At 38.7% G+C, this 15888-nt stretch overlaps 1 protein-coding gene across 2 annotated transcripts in view; it reads left to right on the top strand.

The window, feature by feature from the left end:
• Positions 1-14760, top strand: part of PLA2G4F (phospholipase A2 group IVF) — a 27661-nt gene extending 12901 nt beyond the window's left edge. For both annotated transcript variants that reach the window (XM_009640229.2, XM_035895737.1), the window contains 14 exons: positions 160-223; positions 525-694; positions 2731-2844; positions 3321-3358; positions 4282-4417; positions 5128-5264; positions 6221-6443; positions 7002-7116; positions 8250-8387; positions 8843-8950; positions 10435-10629; positions 10963-11129; positions 11741-11927; positions 13158-14760. In XM_009640229.2, coding sequence (XP_009638524.1) covers positions 160-223; positions 525-694; positions 2731-2844; positions 3321-3358; positions 4282-4417; positions 5128-5264; positions 6221-6443; positions 7002-7116; positions 8250-8387; positions 8843-8950; positions 10435-10629; positions 10963-11129; positions 11741-11927; positions 13158-13387 — 2022 coding nt within the window. In that variant the 3' untranslated portion in view covers positions 13388-14760. The remainder of the gene's footprint in view (positions 1-159; positions 224-524; positions 695-2730; positions 2845-3320; positions 3359-4281; positions 4418-5127; positions 5265-6220; positions 6444-7001; positions 7117-8249; positions 8388-8842; positions 8951-10434; positions 10630-10962; positions 11130-11740; positions 11928-13157) is intronic.
• The last annotated feature ends 1128 nt before the right edge of the window (positions 14761-15888 follow it).

The raw sequence follows: 15888 nt of genomic DNA, 5'->3' as shown, positions 1-15888 counted from the left end.
TGAAACAAAACCTGCTCTTTATTTGAAAGATCAAAATAATCCTTAATGGTTTTTTTGACGGTTTGCAGCTGTAAACTTAAACCTACTATAGTGGGTGGATTAAGCTTCAACGAAGTGAACTAAAACCTCATAACCAGAGCTGGTTTATTCTTTTCATAGGTTCATCCTTGTTTGTCTCTGCAAGGCACTGTCAACAAAGAAAAAACAGAAGAGAAACAGCAAGGTAGGGCTGCCTGCAGAGTTTAAGTCAGATCTACTTTTCAGCATGTTTGTTCCTTGGGCAAGGGGAGGCTTGATTTTCTGTCTATACTATGCATTTTTATTTACTGACTACAGAACTGACTTTTAAAGTTAATTTTGCTTTTATTTTTAACATTAAATAACATTGGGTCACTTCCACTGGGTACTATACAAGAGAGTCTTTGCTTGTTTTTTCGTAGTCTCAGCTACACTTGACAAAAAGCTGATTTGCAACATTTGTTTGAATGGTTCCTGTGGTGTGAACTTCTTACTCTAATGCACAGGGAGCTGTGAGGTCAAGCTGTCTGTTCCAGGGGCATATCAAAAGCAGTTGTGTATTCCTTGGAAACCAGACAATGAGAAGGATTGTGGAACCTCATTTGTCTTTCACGTGGATAAAGAAATGTGTTCAGAACTGCAGGTGGAGCTGCAGCAAACCATATCTGTCCTACAGGTAAGCACCGTGCTGGCTGCTACAATGTTTACAGCCTGCTTTTGAATAACTCTTCTGTAAACTATGAATTTTACAGTCCACTCTGAAACCAGTGCCTGTGGCCCATGAAAATGTCCTTAAACATAATTTGAACGGCCTTAATTTGATCATAAGAAGGCCAGGGATGACTTCAGATGTGCTGGGGTGTCTGTATTATTCAGGTACATGAGGATGTCAAAAGCTTACATTGGAAGGAAGTTTCTTGTGGAGTACTCTGTGCATGTGGTGCTAGGGAACACCTATTAGTAAAGTTACTCATCACTTCCAGATATATCTTTTTGATCAAACTTAAGTCTGTAATGTTGTAAATGCTCAGGTCAAATTTTTCTAGGCTAGAAGGCTGTCTTGAATGAATTTTTCTGGTTATGTATTAGCAATTTATGGACAGAGAAAGAAGTTTTTCTATCTCATTGCTTTTTACACACTATATTTTAAAAATTGAATAAAAATGTTAGACTTGTCACTGGATCTTTGACATTGGGTAAGGAGGTGAATTTGTCTTAAAATTATACCCTCTCCCACACTTGTGAATCTATACATGGCTGCTACATGAAGACATCTTTACTTTCAGCTGTTGAGATATTCTGTAGTAAGTCTTTTCTATTAGAAACTTGTAGAGCATGTGCCACTTCCAGAGGCTTATTTAGCTTTGTCACCTCATGGTTTCTACAGGTACCCATGCAGTTCGTGTATCCTGTAGGAATGACTAAATATTCACAGTGATGTCTGCTCCCAGTATAGTCAGACACCGAAAATGAGAGCAAGGAAACTATTTATTCTATGATGCTACCCATCCCCACAATCAGCTAGGCAGCATGAATGCAGATGGTGATATTGACTACTCTAGAGGCAGCTTTGAAGAGGAGAACACAAAAAGGAATATGGAAGAATAGCTTTGCAATGGGGTTGACTGGGCCGCAAACATGAGCTGAATTGAGAGACTTGGACTTAAGTAGTCGAGAACTCAGAGGGAGGCAAGCAAACACATGGTAGAAATCAACCATGGAGACTGGCCCATGTGATAAACCTCGGCCAAACCACCTGTGGTAGCTAGCAGAACATACTCCTTCAAGAGCCAGCATAGAGCACAAAGCTATCCAGTCTGACCTTTCCTCTCTTATCAGAGGTAGGAGAGTGCCAGGAATGTAGTAATGTTGTTTGCCCTGTACCTAAATGCATGTTATTTGCCCCTGTTAGAAGGAGGACAGTGGTCTTAGAGGGACAGTTAACTTGGGACAGCTGGTTTTGGTCAGAACACATCTGTGAAATCTATGGGTAGTTCCTTGTCTGTCTGCAGTTCTTGTTGTGAGAAGGGTGGCAACCTATTGCTTCTTAAAGGTGCTGCCTCCTCCCAAAGGTTGAGGCCTGCAGTGGGTGTAAAGGCTCCAGCCCACCTGGTAAGCTGTGCAGGTCGGAGTGGCACTGTGACATGAGGGGTTTTTAATACGCCTATTTTAAATTTAGGAATTTGCACACAGCCCTATATTAAGAGAGCTTGCTACTTGCAAATCCAACTTGGGAGAAAACTCAAATATTTCCTGGCAAACTTCAATTTGCTCTGCTTGTGAAGATGATAATGTTTTTTTTAATTACATGCTCCCATTTGTCCCTAAGGTTATTACCTTATTTCCTATTTTGTGGCATTTTTTTCCTGTATGTCTGACATGCCTTGTTTGTGTCCTTTCCAAATCCTGCTTTGAAGACAGAATGCAAGTTCATTTCGGAGCTTTCTGACACATGTCAGAACACAATTATTTTGGGGGGAAATTTTGTATTTGGAGATAAAGATTTTTTGCTTGTGCCAGACAGAGATAGATATATATATATATATATTTGAGTGACAGATACAATCCCAGCAAAGATCTGTCAAGCAGAGAGCAGGATCTTGAAAAGCCTTAGACTTAATGATCTTAAGGATTGTTTGCTCCTTTGCCATCTGAAAGTCATATCTCTTACCTTTTTTCTGGAGAGCTCAAATAACTTTTTTTTATTATTAGCATGATGTGAACCCTGACATTGAAAAGCATACTACAGTTCTGGGACTGGGGACTCTACCCATTAATTCCCTTCCTATTGGACAAAAAGTTGATAGAATCATTTCTTTGGGAGAGGTAATGTCAACATTTTGTACTCGTTTTAACATGCTTGAGAACTTTTTCCCCCATTGCCTATAGACATTTGGAAAGTTAAACTAAATGTGATTCTCAGGAGTGCTGTTTTATTGGATATCTAGAATGAAGTACTGAGATGACTCAGTGCAATTCTTCTAAAATTGTTTTCGTGGTTGGGTTTTGCAAAATAAGTATAGAGTTTATCACTTCTAAAGCAAAAAGCCTGTTAGGATGCGAAAGAAAAATATCAGAGGAGGAGAAAAGCAAGAAGCTTTATGAGTACATGTTTTCATTCTCTGTGGAGGCTGTTGCAAATGTCTGAAACGGGTGCAAGGGAAAAGTGTTCCAGAGATGTAATTTTGTGGGCGAGAGTGCTGTTCTGGTTAGTAGCTAGTGACCCCGTTGCTGTCATAGCTCATAGTAGTTCCACCTATGTAGTTGTTATTGATTGCAAGATGTGTTCTCTCTTTTCACAGGGACAAAGTTTGGATATGAGTTTGAAAACTGAAGAGAGGTGAGTGGGAACCTCAAAGACCTCTAAAAATCAGGAAAGGCCTTTATTCTCATAGTGAAGGGGCTGAGTGGCTCTCCCTGCTGTTCTAGGGAGGTTTGTTGTCTTCATTGATCTCTTGGGATAGATCAGAGAAAAATATCTTTGGTTATTTTTCTTATGAAGGCTGTGACTCTTCACTTTGCAGATAGTATCTGTCTCTGCTGAAATATAAACAAATTTTGTATTCCTAATACTTAAGCGTAAAATAGCTGATGGTGTAAATATTAAGTAGCTTTGTTGGGTACAGATAGTTCCCAGAATATGTGCAGTGCTGTACTGACAAAGAGGGAAGAGCATCTCAGTGGGAACACTTGAAATATAAAATAGAGGAAGGGTGCAAGAAAGGAGTGACAAGGAAAGAATAACACACAAAACCAAGCAGTTGGCTAGTAAGTTGATAGGGTCATTTGCTATATAGTCATTAACTGAAGATTCTGCTCCCTTTTACAAACTCATAGCAAGTTTATTGGTATTCAGTAGTTCCCTTTGCTTCTTAAGTTCAGAAATGTCTGTTTTAAAATTGTTCTCCCCCTGCCCGGTCTGTGTCAATACAGTAATCTCAGTTGTTCCTCATACAATCTTCTTCACCTACTGAGAATCTTTTCTTCCTTTGCTAAATTCCTGAAGCTTAACCTGAATACTGTTTGACACAAACTTTCTATTTAGACATTAAGGGTAAAATACCACAGGGAGAAGTTTAATTTTTAATTCCAACAGCTGCTGTTACAAAATAGCTGGAGTATAGACATAGACTAAAACTTCATATAAGAGTTTGATCCAGTGATTCAGATCAGCACCTAGATTGTGTGTTCGCAGAAATTTTTCCCATGGTAATTACAAATCCTCCAAAATTTGGGGTAATTTTGTCTTAATTTCTATTTCAGCACTTGGGATCTTGATATACGTTTGGGGTTTGATCTCTGTAAAGAGGAGAGAGAATTTCTGGATAAAAGGAAGAAAATAGTTTCTGAGGCACTGAGGAAGACTCTTCACTTAAAAGAACCCCCTCCAAAAGATGAGGTATTGAGCACAGTGCTGTAGTGAGATTTGTAAAATCCTTTGTGCTTGGTTGATAATTAGGTATTGTAGGATTCTTTGCCTGTAGCCAACAGAAAACGTGGTTCACATTCACCATGGTATGAGATAGATCCCTGTGACATTTCAGTTCTGAAGTCTCAAATGTTGTTAAAGTTTTGAGGGATGTTTTGGAACACAAAAAATTGAAATTTCAGAATGTATGTACTTTTAGTTGAACTCTTGTATCTTGGGCATTGAGCTCTGAATTGTGATGGGGAAAGTCTGTTTCAGAAGGGTTAAATTGAAGCTCAGACCACAGGAACAGCTTCCTAATTGCTTATTTGAGGACACTGCTATGTCTAGATAGCCCAATAACTTGCCCTGTGATATTTGGGTGCTGTTATAAGAATGATTGCCTTTTTTGTTCTTACGTGCATATTGTATGGCATGCAAGTAAATGTGTGATAATATACATAACAATTTTGGTAAGTGACTGTCCCTAAGATGACAGGTGTTTTGTAGTAAACAAAATATTTCAGTTGCAAAGTAAAGAAAGTTCTGGTTGAAATCAAACCTGAAATTACTTGAAATGTAAATAGGAATAGACATTTTTATCTCTTATTTTTGTAAGGATGAGACTTAAATGGGATTTGTTCTGTAAGTTATTGGCAATTCAAGTCTGTGATTGTAACTCCTGAATTTCCTGTCTGCAGGTTCCAGTCGTAGCGGTACTGGGGTCTGGAGGTGGGATGAGAGCCCTGACATCGTTCTATGGCAGTCTTGCTGGGCTTCAGCAGCTGGGCCTTTTGGATGCTGCAATATATCTTTGTGGCATTTCTGGCTCTACTTGGTAAGTTATGCGCAGTGTTGATTCCAGAAACTTACAGGTGAATGTGGTAATGTTGATGCAAAATAAGGCCAAAACTGCATTTGTGCCATCTGTAGACAGACCTTGAAGTCAAATATTTTATCAGTTCTCACCTATGAGTTCTAATGGGGATCCTAAAGAGTCTAAGAGATTAATTTTCACTTTTAACCCATACAGCTACTGGCTAAATTTATGAATCCGTTGCTTTTGCAAGCCTGGCTGTTGGATATTAGAACATATTACATGAATAAAACTGCTGTGTGTTCCCTCAGAGCCCTGACTGCAAAAACTTTCCTCACTTCCTTGCTCTTGCCAAGAAGATAACTGAGGTGGCGCAAGTCACTGGAAACGTGTCCACATGGACCACTGTGTCGCTCCCAAAATGGTGTGTGCGGCTGAATAGAGGAGTAGCACTGGCTTGCCCTTTGGTGGACCAGAGCAGTGGGCCAAAATGTTAGACAAGGCTAGAATGTTTCAGTAGCTCCGTTCTTGGAGTTTGTGGTGAAATCATCCCTCACATTGTACTTTCAAATAAATGTAGGCATCTGTTCATGTGGATAGCCAATAGTCCAAAGTAGTTTCTTGTTTGATGAAGGCTATGGCCTCTATTGCTGTATGCAGTAGCACCCTTGCTGTCAGCCAGTCTCTCAGGGTTGTTATGGCCTGGAGTTAACTCACATTTGTGAATTGGTTCATGTGTGCTTAGCATATGATGCTTGGAACATCCTTGCAAGGTAGGTTAGCAATCAGGATGAAGTTGTCTTGTAGGTGTCAGGGTTTTCAACATCCATTATTATGGTTTCTCTTCATGATGTTTTATCTTTTAGCTAGACTTCTCAAGCTTTTAGTTCAGTGCTGCAGCACTAATCATAACTAGCTAAAATTATTGTTTACACAAGGGTTGTTATTACTGATGACATTAATATAAGCATTTTCAGGTGTTTATCGACATTGTACCAAGACCCTGACTGGTCACAGAAAGACCTTGAAGATGCAATCAGAAGAGCTCAGGGTACTGTGTCTAGCAGCAAAGCAGGGGCTTTTTCCCCAGAACGACTGAAATATTATTTCCAGGAGCTGAATGCAATGGAGATTAGTGGACGAAAAGTTTCCTTTACAGATTTGTGGGGCCTTATTGTGGAATATTTCCTGCAACAGAAGGTAAGAGAGCTCATGTTTGGATGTGTAATGCTGTTTGTCTTCCAAGTGGGAGCTCTGCCCACCCATGTGTTGTGTGTTAGCCAATTACTCTCTACCTTTGTGAGCTGTTCTGGAATAGATGGTGTTGTGGAATAAACATAGGGAATTCTCATCTCTTTCTGCCATGGAGTTCCCAGCATCCTTCTTTAGTAGAGAATTTTGAAGTCGTATATATCAGTGCTATAGAAAAATGCAGTCTTTATTTGGAATGACTGTTACTAAATTAATAGCTTTTATATTGGTGTTTATAAATGGTGTTACTGTGCAGTATTTGCTGTGCTAATTGAAATCAGATATCAGAGGGGTACCTAGTTTATTAATAACAGCAGACACTAAATATGCAACTGCAGAAATACTCTGGCAAAATCTAACCATATGCAAGGACAGTGGGAGGAAAAGGGACTTTGAATTAGTAGTATTGTTAGTCAGCAATGGTAAGCAGCAGCTTCATGTTGCCAAAGTTATGGGTATAGAATTTATCTGACTAAAGTGTGCTTCTCCTTCCTTGCTTGTGACCAGGAAGATCCGTCAAAGCTGTCTGATCATCAAGAAGCAGTGAAATGGGCCCAGAATCCCTATCCTATCTATGCAGCTGTCAATGTGAGACCCAATATTAGCAGTGGTGACTTTGCAGGTATAAACATGGCAAATTTATTTTTGTTTGCTAAAACCCATAAATTCCTTTCACCTATCCAGTTCCTTGGGTAGTGAGTAGCTGACAACAGGAAACATGGCTCAAGCAGCAGTTGGTAGTGGAAGAGGCAATAGGATACTGATCGGCAGACTGTTACCATCCTCATCACAAATGCCTTCGTCATGGCTATAACAGAGAAATGAGGTTCAGCTCTGCTGACCACTCCACATGTTTTGCTAGCAAGTGCCTGAAATTTTCAGAAGCTGGGAGGGAAGATTATTTTAATACATGAGTCTGTGTCTGAGTTGGAGAACTGAAGTCCTTGGTAATTAGGTGACCTACTTTCTTTTATAGTCTCAGATAATCAATTTGTGTAGGATTCATGTGAAATGGATTTGCAACCTTGTAGCGTGCATCATCAAAACTGTGATATTTAGCAGATTGGGTTCTTGCTGGTTATACAATTCCAGTAAAAAATGAAGCCCAGGCCTATTCCAGGTAATTTGAAACTTCAAATATGATGCAACAAGTGAGGTTAGATGCAGTGAGGCAGGAACACAAACGCTTGTGTCAATCTATGGGACTTCTTTTGTTTGTTTTTGTTCTGGAGGAGTGTGTGTGTATTTGTGACAATTTGATTTGTAAGTATTTGTGGAAAACTTCCAAGCATGAGGGGACACTTTGATAAGCAGACAGTGAAGTCTGACACAGTGGATCAACTGAGTTTTCAAGTCAGTACTGTAATAGTTGCTGAGAGATGATAAGTAGTATGAAGAAAGGCCAAGAAAAGTGAAATAGCTTTCATTTGTGATGGAAAAAGGAGCCATTAGAATGGTTTAAAGTGGAAGTGAAATAGGCAGGTTATTTCTGCAATAACAAAGTAAAGATGGAGCAAGATGGGTTTTTTCTTTTTCCAAAAGCCAGAAAGAAAGGACGTTGTAATTAGTCAGTAAAAGCCTGTACAAGAGGTTTTTTAATCATGTGTAAGAAGCGAGGCAGGGAAATCCATAGTAATGGTGAAAGAAGTGGAGGGACACTCCTTTCTGTCTCCCTTGTGTGAACAGAAATCAAATTAGTATTTTCACCTATGTTTACTCTTGAGATGAGTAAATATCTTGTTGGCTTGTTCTTAGAATGGTGTGAGTTCACTCCCTATGAAGTTGGATTTCGCAAATATGGAGCTTTTGTTCGAACAGAGGACTTTGACAGTGAGTTCTTTATGGGACGGCTTGTCCAGAAACGTCCAGAGCCTAGGATTTGTTTTCTACAAGGTATGATCTTACGCTAATGAATAAAATGGGGAGATGGAAAGGAGCTACACTGCTTTTGGGACTCATCAACTTAAACCCATGGAAAGAAAAATGTCAAATCTTTCTTGAAAGGTTTAGGTGTAGGTTCATAGCATTACAGTCTGATGTCCTGAGTCTGCAAGGAGACTGTTGTGAGCTGCCTGTCAAAAACTTCTGCTTTAGGTCTCCCTGTTCCCTTGCCATCTTTCCCTTGCTGATAGAAGACATTTTCTCTTGGAGAAGTTTCTGCATTATAGTATTACATCAGAATTTTTCACATGATTAACTCAAAGGTTTAAACTCTAACATCACCTCTTAGAATAGTAAGGATCAAGTGACAGCCCTCTCCCATGACAAATAGCAGCTGAATTATAGGCCTTTTGGTTACACTGTGAAAAACCTTTTGAGTATTAAATTCTTCCATATTTCTCCTGCAGGAATGTGGGGCAGTGCCTTTGCTGCAAGCTTGGATGATATCTGCCTGAAGGTGGTTGGTGTAGGACTGGGCTTTCTAGATTCTTTCAAAGATGTTATCAAAGTTGTAGGTAAGAACATACATTAAAATAGTAGAATCTTTTTAAATATGGTTTTGGGATGATCATACTAATAATGTGACTCAAAAATGTGCTGTGTGTAGTTTTCAAGACTAGCATAAAGGATGGATTTGGACAAATTTCTCTTGTACTGTGTACTATTCCCTTCCATCACACATATAGTGAAGAGAGTAATTATGGGTTTTCAGTACACTTTCTCTTCCTCCTTTTTTAAAATTTTCTATGGCTGACTATAAATTTGTGCTAGTTCTGGGAGCGTTTTAAAATGCATATTACAGTGCAGGAGTCTTAATTATGAGAAGAGGAAGAAGAGAAGCTGGACTGCTAAGCAGGAGGTGGAAAATGGGTTTTCAGTTCCGTCCTTGGTCTGATTTTTGTAATCTTGGATAAGGTGGTTGTATGTTTATTAGTGTTCTCAATTTGTACAATGCCTCCCTGGAAGTGTGTTAAGGCAAGTGTGTTAAGGCAAGTGTGTTAAGGCAAGTGTGTTAAGGCAAGTGTGTTAAGGCAAGTGTGTTAAGGCAAGTGTGTTAAGGCAAGTGTGTTAAGGCAGTTGTTTGGAGGCGTAGTGTTAGTAGTGGGGGCAGAGATTTTTTTCTTCTGGTTTTGCAGCCTTAGTTTTCCCCCTTTCCTGCTTTTGCGTGTTAAGGCAAGTGTGTTAAGGCAAGTGTGTTAAGGCAAGTGTGTTAAGGCAAGTGTGTTAAGGCAAGTGTGTTAAGGCAAGTGTGTTAAGGCAAGTGTGTTAAGGCAAGTGTGTTAAGGCAAGTGTGTTAAGGCAAGTGTGTTAAGGCAAGTGTGTTAAGGCAAGTGTGTTAAGGCAAGTGTGTTAAGGCAAGTGTGTTAAGGCAAGTGTGTTAAGGCAAGTGTGTTAAGGCAAGTGTGTTAAGGCAAGTGTGTTTAGTCAAGTGTGTTAAGGCAAGTGTGTTAAGGCAAGTGTGTTAAGGCAAGTGTGTTAAGGCAAGTGTGTTAAGGCAAGTGTGTTAAGGCAAGTGTGTTAAGGCAAGTGTGTTAAGGCAAGTGTGTTAAGGCAAGTGTGTTAAGGCAGTTGTTCGGGTGCGTAGTTTTATAGCCTTATAGCAAGTAGTGGGGGCAGAGATTTTTTTCTTCTGGTTTTGCAGCCTTAGTTTTCCCCCTTTCCTGCTTTTGCTGTAACTATGAATGCTACTGTGTGTGGATGACTGTTGTTGTCTTATGAGACAGAAGTGGTTGTCACTTGGTAAGAAGGGTTTCTTTGTGGGGGTTTGAAATTAATATGGACAATGATTTATGAGTAATGATATTCCCTTTAAACAGGGCAGGTAAATTATCCAACTACAGAATATATAGCTCATTTAAATGTCATTGCAATACTTTTTTATTAGAGGGCAAATTCAGCCTTAGGACAACTGGCTAAATACTGTAGAAAAAAGTTTGATGGAAATACTGGCGCTGGACAAGCATTTTCTGTGTTCTGCATCCTTCTGTGGCTTTTCCAGATGACTGTAGAAGATTCCATTTCCGAGATCCGACGCGACTGAAGACTCGCTTGGTTATACCTGGGGGACCCTTGTTACAAATCTTTCAGGATTTCTTCAAGTCCCGGGTCACATGTGGAGAAACCTTCAACTTCATGCAGGGGTTGTATCTTCATAAAGATTATGTTAACATCAAGAAATTTGTGGCTTGGAGAGGTAAATGAGTCTGTATGTATCTGGGATATAAAATAGTGTGTTAATATTCTGTAACAGTCAGTGTTAACAGAACATAAGTGAGCTTGACTTTGTTCTAGTGAAGTCAGGGAATTTGCCCTTTTTTACACCATAGCAAAAAATTTGATCCACTATATATGTTCTGTCATGTAAGGCAAGCTCATCATCAGACTTCACAGGTCAGTCTCAGATGAATGTGCATATTGGTATGCCTTTTTTCTTTCCTTATACCCCCAGCATAAGCTTTATTTACTTTTACTGAGAGGTGAGTAATGAATCATTATAGTTACTTGTGTTACTTGGAGTGTCTTCCAGGCACTCATCTGGATGCGTTTCCCAACCAGCTGACCCCCATGGATGAGAACTTGTATTTAGTGGATGGTGGCTTTTCTATCAACTCTCCCTTTCCTTTGGTACTTCAGCCAGAGAGGGATGTGGATGTTATCTTGTCATTCAATTTTTCCTGGGAAGCTCCTTTTGAGGTGAGGGCTGTAACTAAGCATTATTACGTGAAGATAAAATCACAGAATCATATTTACAATGACAGCAGATCAATTCATTTTGAAACAATAGTGTACAAACACTAATGAAAGAGTGCATTAAAATAAATTCTTACCTCTTTCAAAGATTATTGTACTATGCTTTTTACTGTGAATGTTATGAGGACATGGAAAGTGACAACTGTAAGAAGCCTAAATAGGTTGTTACCTAAAATAAGATGATTTGCTTAGCTCATACGATCCTTGTTACTTAGATGTATGCTTCTAACGGAAAAGTGGCTATTGGTGATTTTCTTCATGCAAACAAGTTATTTCCTGTATATACAAGTGTTTATTTTTAAGTACAGAAAAGTCAAGGTAAATATATCTAGAGCAACAAAACATAAAAACTTTCAGCTGTGAACTGTTGATGTTTGGTAGCAGTTCTGCTCTTCACTCTTGTTCTGTATCACCAGAGAAATTGTTTCTGCCCATTTCAAGTTGAATTTCTGTGGGTTTACGTGAAAGTCTCTCTCCCTTTGAGGGTTGCAGTGAGATGATCTTAGAGGTGTTGCTGGTATTATATCAAAATTATTTTTGTTCCTTAACAACAGGTTTTAGAGCTGACTCAGAAATACTGTGAGGAGCAGGAAATTCCTTTTCCAAAAATTGAATTGAGTGAGGAAGATGAAAAGAAGCCAAAAGAGTGTTACATGTTTGTGGATGATAATAATCCAAAGGCTCCAATTGTGCTCCATTTCCCATTGGTGAATGACACCTTCCAGAAATACAAAGCTCCAGGTAAGGGAGCTGTATCTTAAAGAGCTATTTTTACAATCCTTTGGGTGTGATGACAGGAAAAATTCAGTGGGCTCAGTGTCCCTTCCTTCATTCTTCTTAGTATTACCCTGTAACTATTAAATTGTTATTTTCATTTAAGGAGGAATCAGCTTCCACTAGTTTTTTTGGAAGGGAGAGTGGAAGAAGAGGCTGACAATTAAAAAAAAAAATAAAAAAATCTAAAGGCTGGAAGAATCAAAATTAGGCAATATTTTTGCTTCTTTCTGAACCTTTCTGCCCGATACCTGGTTTTGTAACTTCTAATTACTCTGAATATGTAGGAAAGCACTATAAATTAGATGAAATAATAAGTTCACTTGTTTATTCAATATGAGTAAACCACTAAGCAGCGAAGTGTTGGGGACCATTCTGTATTTCAGATCATGTAACTCAATGCTAAATGTCCTGTGCCCTTGTAGTGTAAAGTTAAGTGACAACTGAGCCTTGCTTCATTTGATGTGATTAATACAGGCTGTAAGGCCCGCCTCAGTCTATCAAGCAAGAGCACTGTGATGAAACATAGAGCTACACTTTAAGATGAGACAGACAAAATTCAATGTCCTATTTCTCCCATGCTGGGAGAAAACAGCATCCTGAAGAAAACCTGTGGAATACATAGAAAAGAATGTGCGGACTAACACAGGCAAGGGAGGTCTAAGGCACTCTGTTAATGCTATCTCTATTAATACTATAATGATTGCCAGGCCCTGGTTGCGTTTCCTCATCAACAATGAAGAATTTCAAAGTGTTGGGCCTGAATATAGCTCAAGACTACTATTTCTATAATAGCAACAAGCAAAAGTGGTTTTAGCAAATTACTTTAATGTTCATCTTTCAAGATTGGGATTTAAATTTAAGTGATAGGGTGCTAAAAACACAAGTTACCGTATTTTGAAGAATATGTACTAACCTCCTAAGGTCAATTGAACTCATGGTGTTAGCATCTTTTAGAATAGAACAGCACTTCCAGGAAGAATTAAGCTTTCTATATCCTATTTTGAGCATGATAATCATGGATGCACTAAACAATTTATCACAATGAAAATGCATTCTAGTCCTCTATTTTGGAGTCTAGTGGGAGTACAAAGGGCAATAATACTTTTCCTTCAGCTTCCAAGAGTTTTGGATCTGGAAGGAGCTGAAATCTGTGTGTGTTTGTGTTTTGGTTTTTTTTTTTTTTTCTTGCTGCAGGAGTTAAACGTGAGACAGAAGAAGAGAAATCCTTTGGTGACTTTGTCATTGAGGCAAAAGATTCTCCTTACCGTACACTAAATTTCACCTTAGAGCCATATGATTTCAGCAGGTTAGTGGAAGTGAATCGCTACAACGTTCTGAACAGCAAGGACATTCTCTTAAAAACCCTAAACTTGGCTTTGCAAAGAAGAAAGTTGAAGAAAGTTATCAATATGTCCAATACGTGAAGAACTTCCATAGCTGAGGATACAGACAGGCTGCAGTGCATGAAAGCCATGTGGTTCATGACAGAATACAGAAAACTAATAGCTGGAAGCTGTCTCTTTGGGAAGGGAGTAGCACATGTGACACTGAAAATTCATTCTAGATAATGGATGCCCTTATGAAAACCCAAGGAATGTACAGTACAACATGGATGTTGCCTTGTCATGTGGGGAGTAGGGAATTACTTAGCCCACTGTCTCATCTTACAGTGGCTGATACCAGGTGACTAGGTAGGAGGTCTATTCAAACAGCTCAAGCATCTGGAGAATAATCTTCCAAAGTCCACTGAGTGAAGCACCCCTTTTCATCAAAGATGCAGTGCTGTTCAAGGAAACACTGATTTCTTCTATATCTTACCTCTCTTGCTTTTTGAACCTGCCTCCAAGAACTTTTACAATTTACATCATCTGGCAAGGAACTCCACAGATGGTAACTATGTACTGAGAGAGGAAATGTGTTCTTTTGCTTTCAACTTGCTACTGATGGATACCCATGTACTTTCAAGACTGAACAGTCGTTATCTGTTTTCCATTTTTGCCATTCATGGTTTCAAAGATCTCTGTGATATATATCCTTCCTACCCTTCTCAATGATGATAATGGCTTTTAGACTCCCAGAAGTTCAATAGAGTACCTTATTTAGGTAACCATTTGTTTTTGAGGAAATACTAGTTCCCTTTCTTTATATCTATCAATTAAAGACGCATCATGGGATTGTGTTGCTTCTTCCTACGCTTTGATCATCACGAGCTGGTGAAACTTGAAAATTGCTGTGAGTCTCCTCTTTCTCTTTCTGTCTAAGAGGAAGGATGGCTCCTTTGAAGAGTCTGAATTAGATACTTCTTCCTTACACTCTGGCTTGCAATTCAGCCAGACCTTTTTTCAAGGAATTTCTGTGTGTGTCTGTATGTTTTAGAAACATCAATATTAAAGGTAGGCACATGTTATGAATGCAAATGACTAAAATAATGTCAGATGCTGCTATGCTGTGGGATGGAATTCGTCTCACCTGGCAGAAAGCTTGGCGAAAAGTACTGAATTATGCAGTTGGAAAATACCTGAGACAAAAGGGTGGCAAACAAACACTGTTTACTTTTGTGACTTTTACATTGAATGGAATGTACTGATTCTGTATTTGAAAACTGGAGACAGGAAATTTGTCTTTTCTGAAATGATGTAAAGGCTTATAAATGGGTATGATTCTTGATATATTTTTTAATGTGTTTCTCTTTTAATAAATATTAGTTTTGCTAATGCGCTTTGCATAATTTTTCTTATGAACCCTTATCTTGATATATATTTCCTTATTCCAATAAAAAGTAAGCAAAAAAGTCAATGTAATACTATATTACATAGTTTCTTTTATTACATCAGGATACCTGACAGTGGGGAAGTCTTTTATCAAGTCCACCTCAGACTGGTGCAGCACAGCAGTGGGAAATAATCTCTTCATTGTGAGACTTCTCTTTGGTAAACATGGCTCAAACCTGATTTTTTTAGTATGGATTTCAAACAGTGACTTCATCTGGGTGATTAAACTTCCTCGATATCTGGAAGGACTTATCCTTTATGTCCTGATTTATTTCCTTAAGCTGAAATAAAACCAGCAACTTGATGTTATGATTTTTCTTTATAATTGGTGCCACACAGCTACCTGCTTTGTAGGATTTGGACATCTGTCATATTTTTTGAGTGACTTGGATATATTTTTCCACATAAGACTTTCAGGTATTCTTGTCTCAGCTGCATTGAAGCCTGTCACCATGCTATGCCTTTAAATGTTTGTTTGTAGTAAGATTGGAGTTTCCTTTGTTCCTCCCGAGTTGTTCCCTTTTTCTTTGATGTGAGTCTGAGTTGAACTGCATGGTTTGATTCACTTCTACTTTCTTGGTTTTGAGGTCCTTTCCTAATTGGAGATGCTTGGACACTGTGGAGTTACAGGTATTTAGATACCACCATATAGATGGGAATGTGGAACATTTTTCTTCCAAAACTTGACATGAACTACTTTGGAGCACCATGGAATTGTACTTGCTGAATTTCCTTCTCTTGCCAGGATATAGAACATGAAGTGGTTTCTTTGACGTAGTCTGTTATGTTGTAATTGTGGCTTTTGATTTTTAGACAGGCAACATTTACCATGAGGTTCTGGGGAAATGTTTTGTGGCCCTACTTTGTGGTGATTTAGGGAAAGGGAAATTCATGTAACTTAATACTCTACATCTAGTGGATTTGATAACTTGTGCATCCCTTTCAGTCTCTTTTTATATGCAATGCAGGGTTCATTTAAACACTTCTTATTTATTAAGTCTTTCACAAAAAGTTTGTCATAGAATTTCTGTATTCCACAATTGAATGTGCTTACATGTGTACACAGACACATACACTTGGAAGATTGCTGGATAATGGAGGAAAAAAACCACAATGAATATTTTATTGACTCAGTGTCCTTGATGAAGGGAACT

This window comes from Egretta garzetta, unplaced genomic scaffold (assembly GCF_000687185.1).
Source record: "Egretta garzetta isolate BGI_Z169 unplaced genomic scaffold, ASM68718v1 scaffold526, whole genome shotgun sequence".
Classification (NCBI taxonomy): domain Eukaryota; kingdom Metazoa; phylum Chordata; class Aves; order Pelecaniformes; family Ardeidae; genus Egretta; species Egretta garzetta.
The sequence above is the reverse complement of the archived record's forward strand: the minus strand, read 5'-3'. Positions and strand labels throughout refer to the sequence as shown.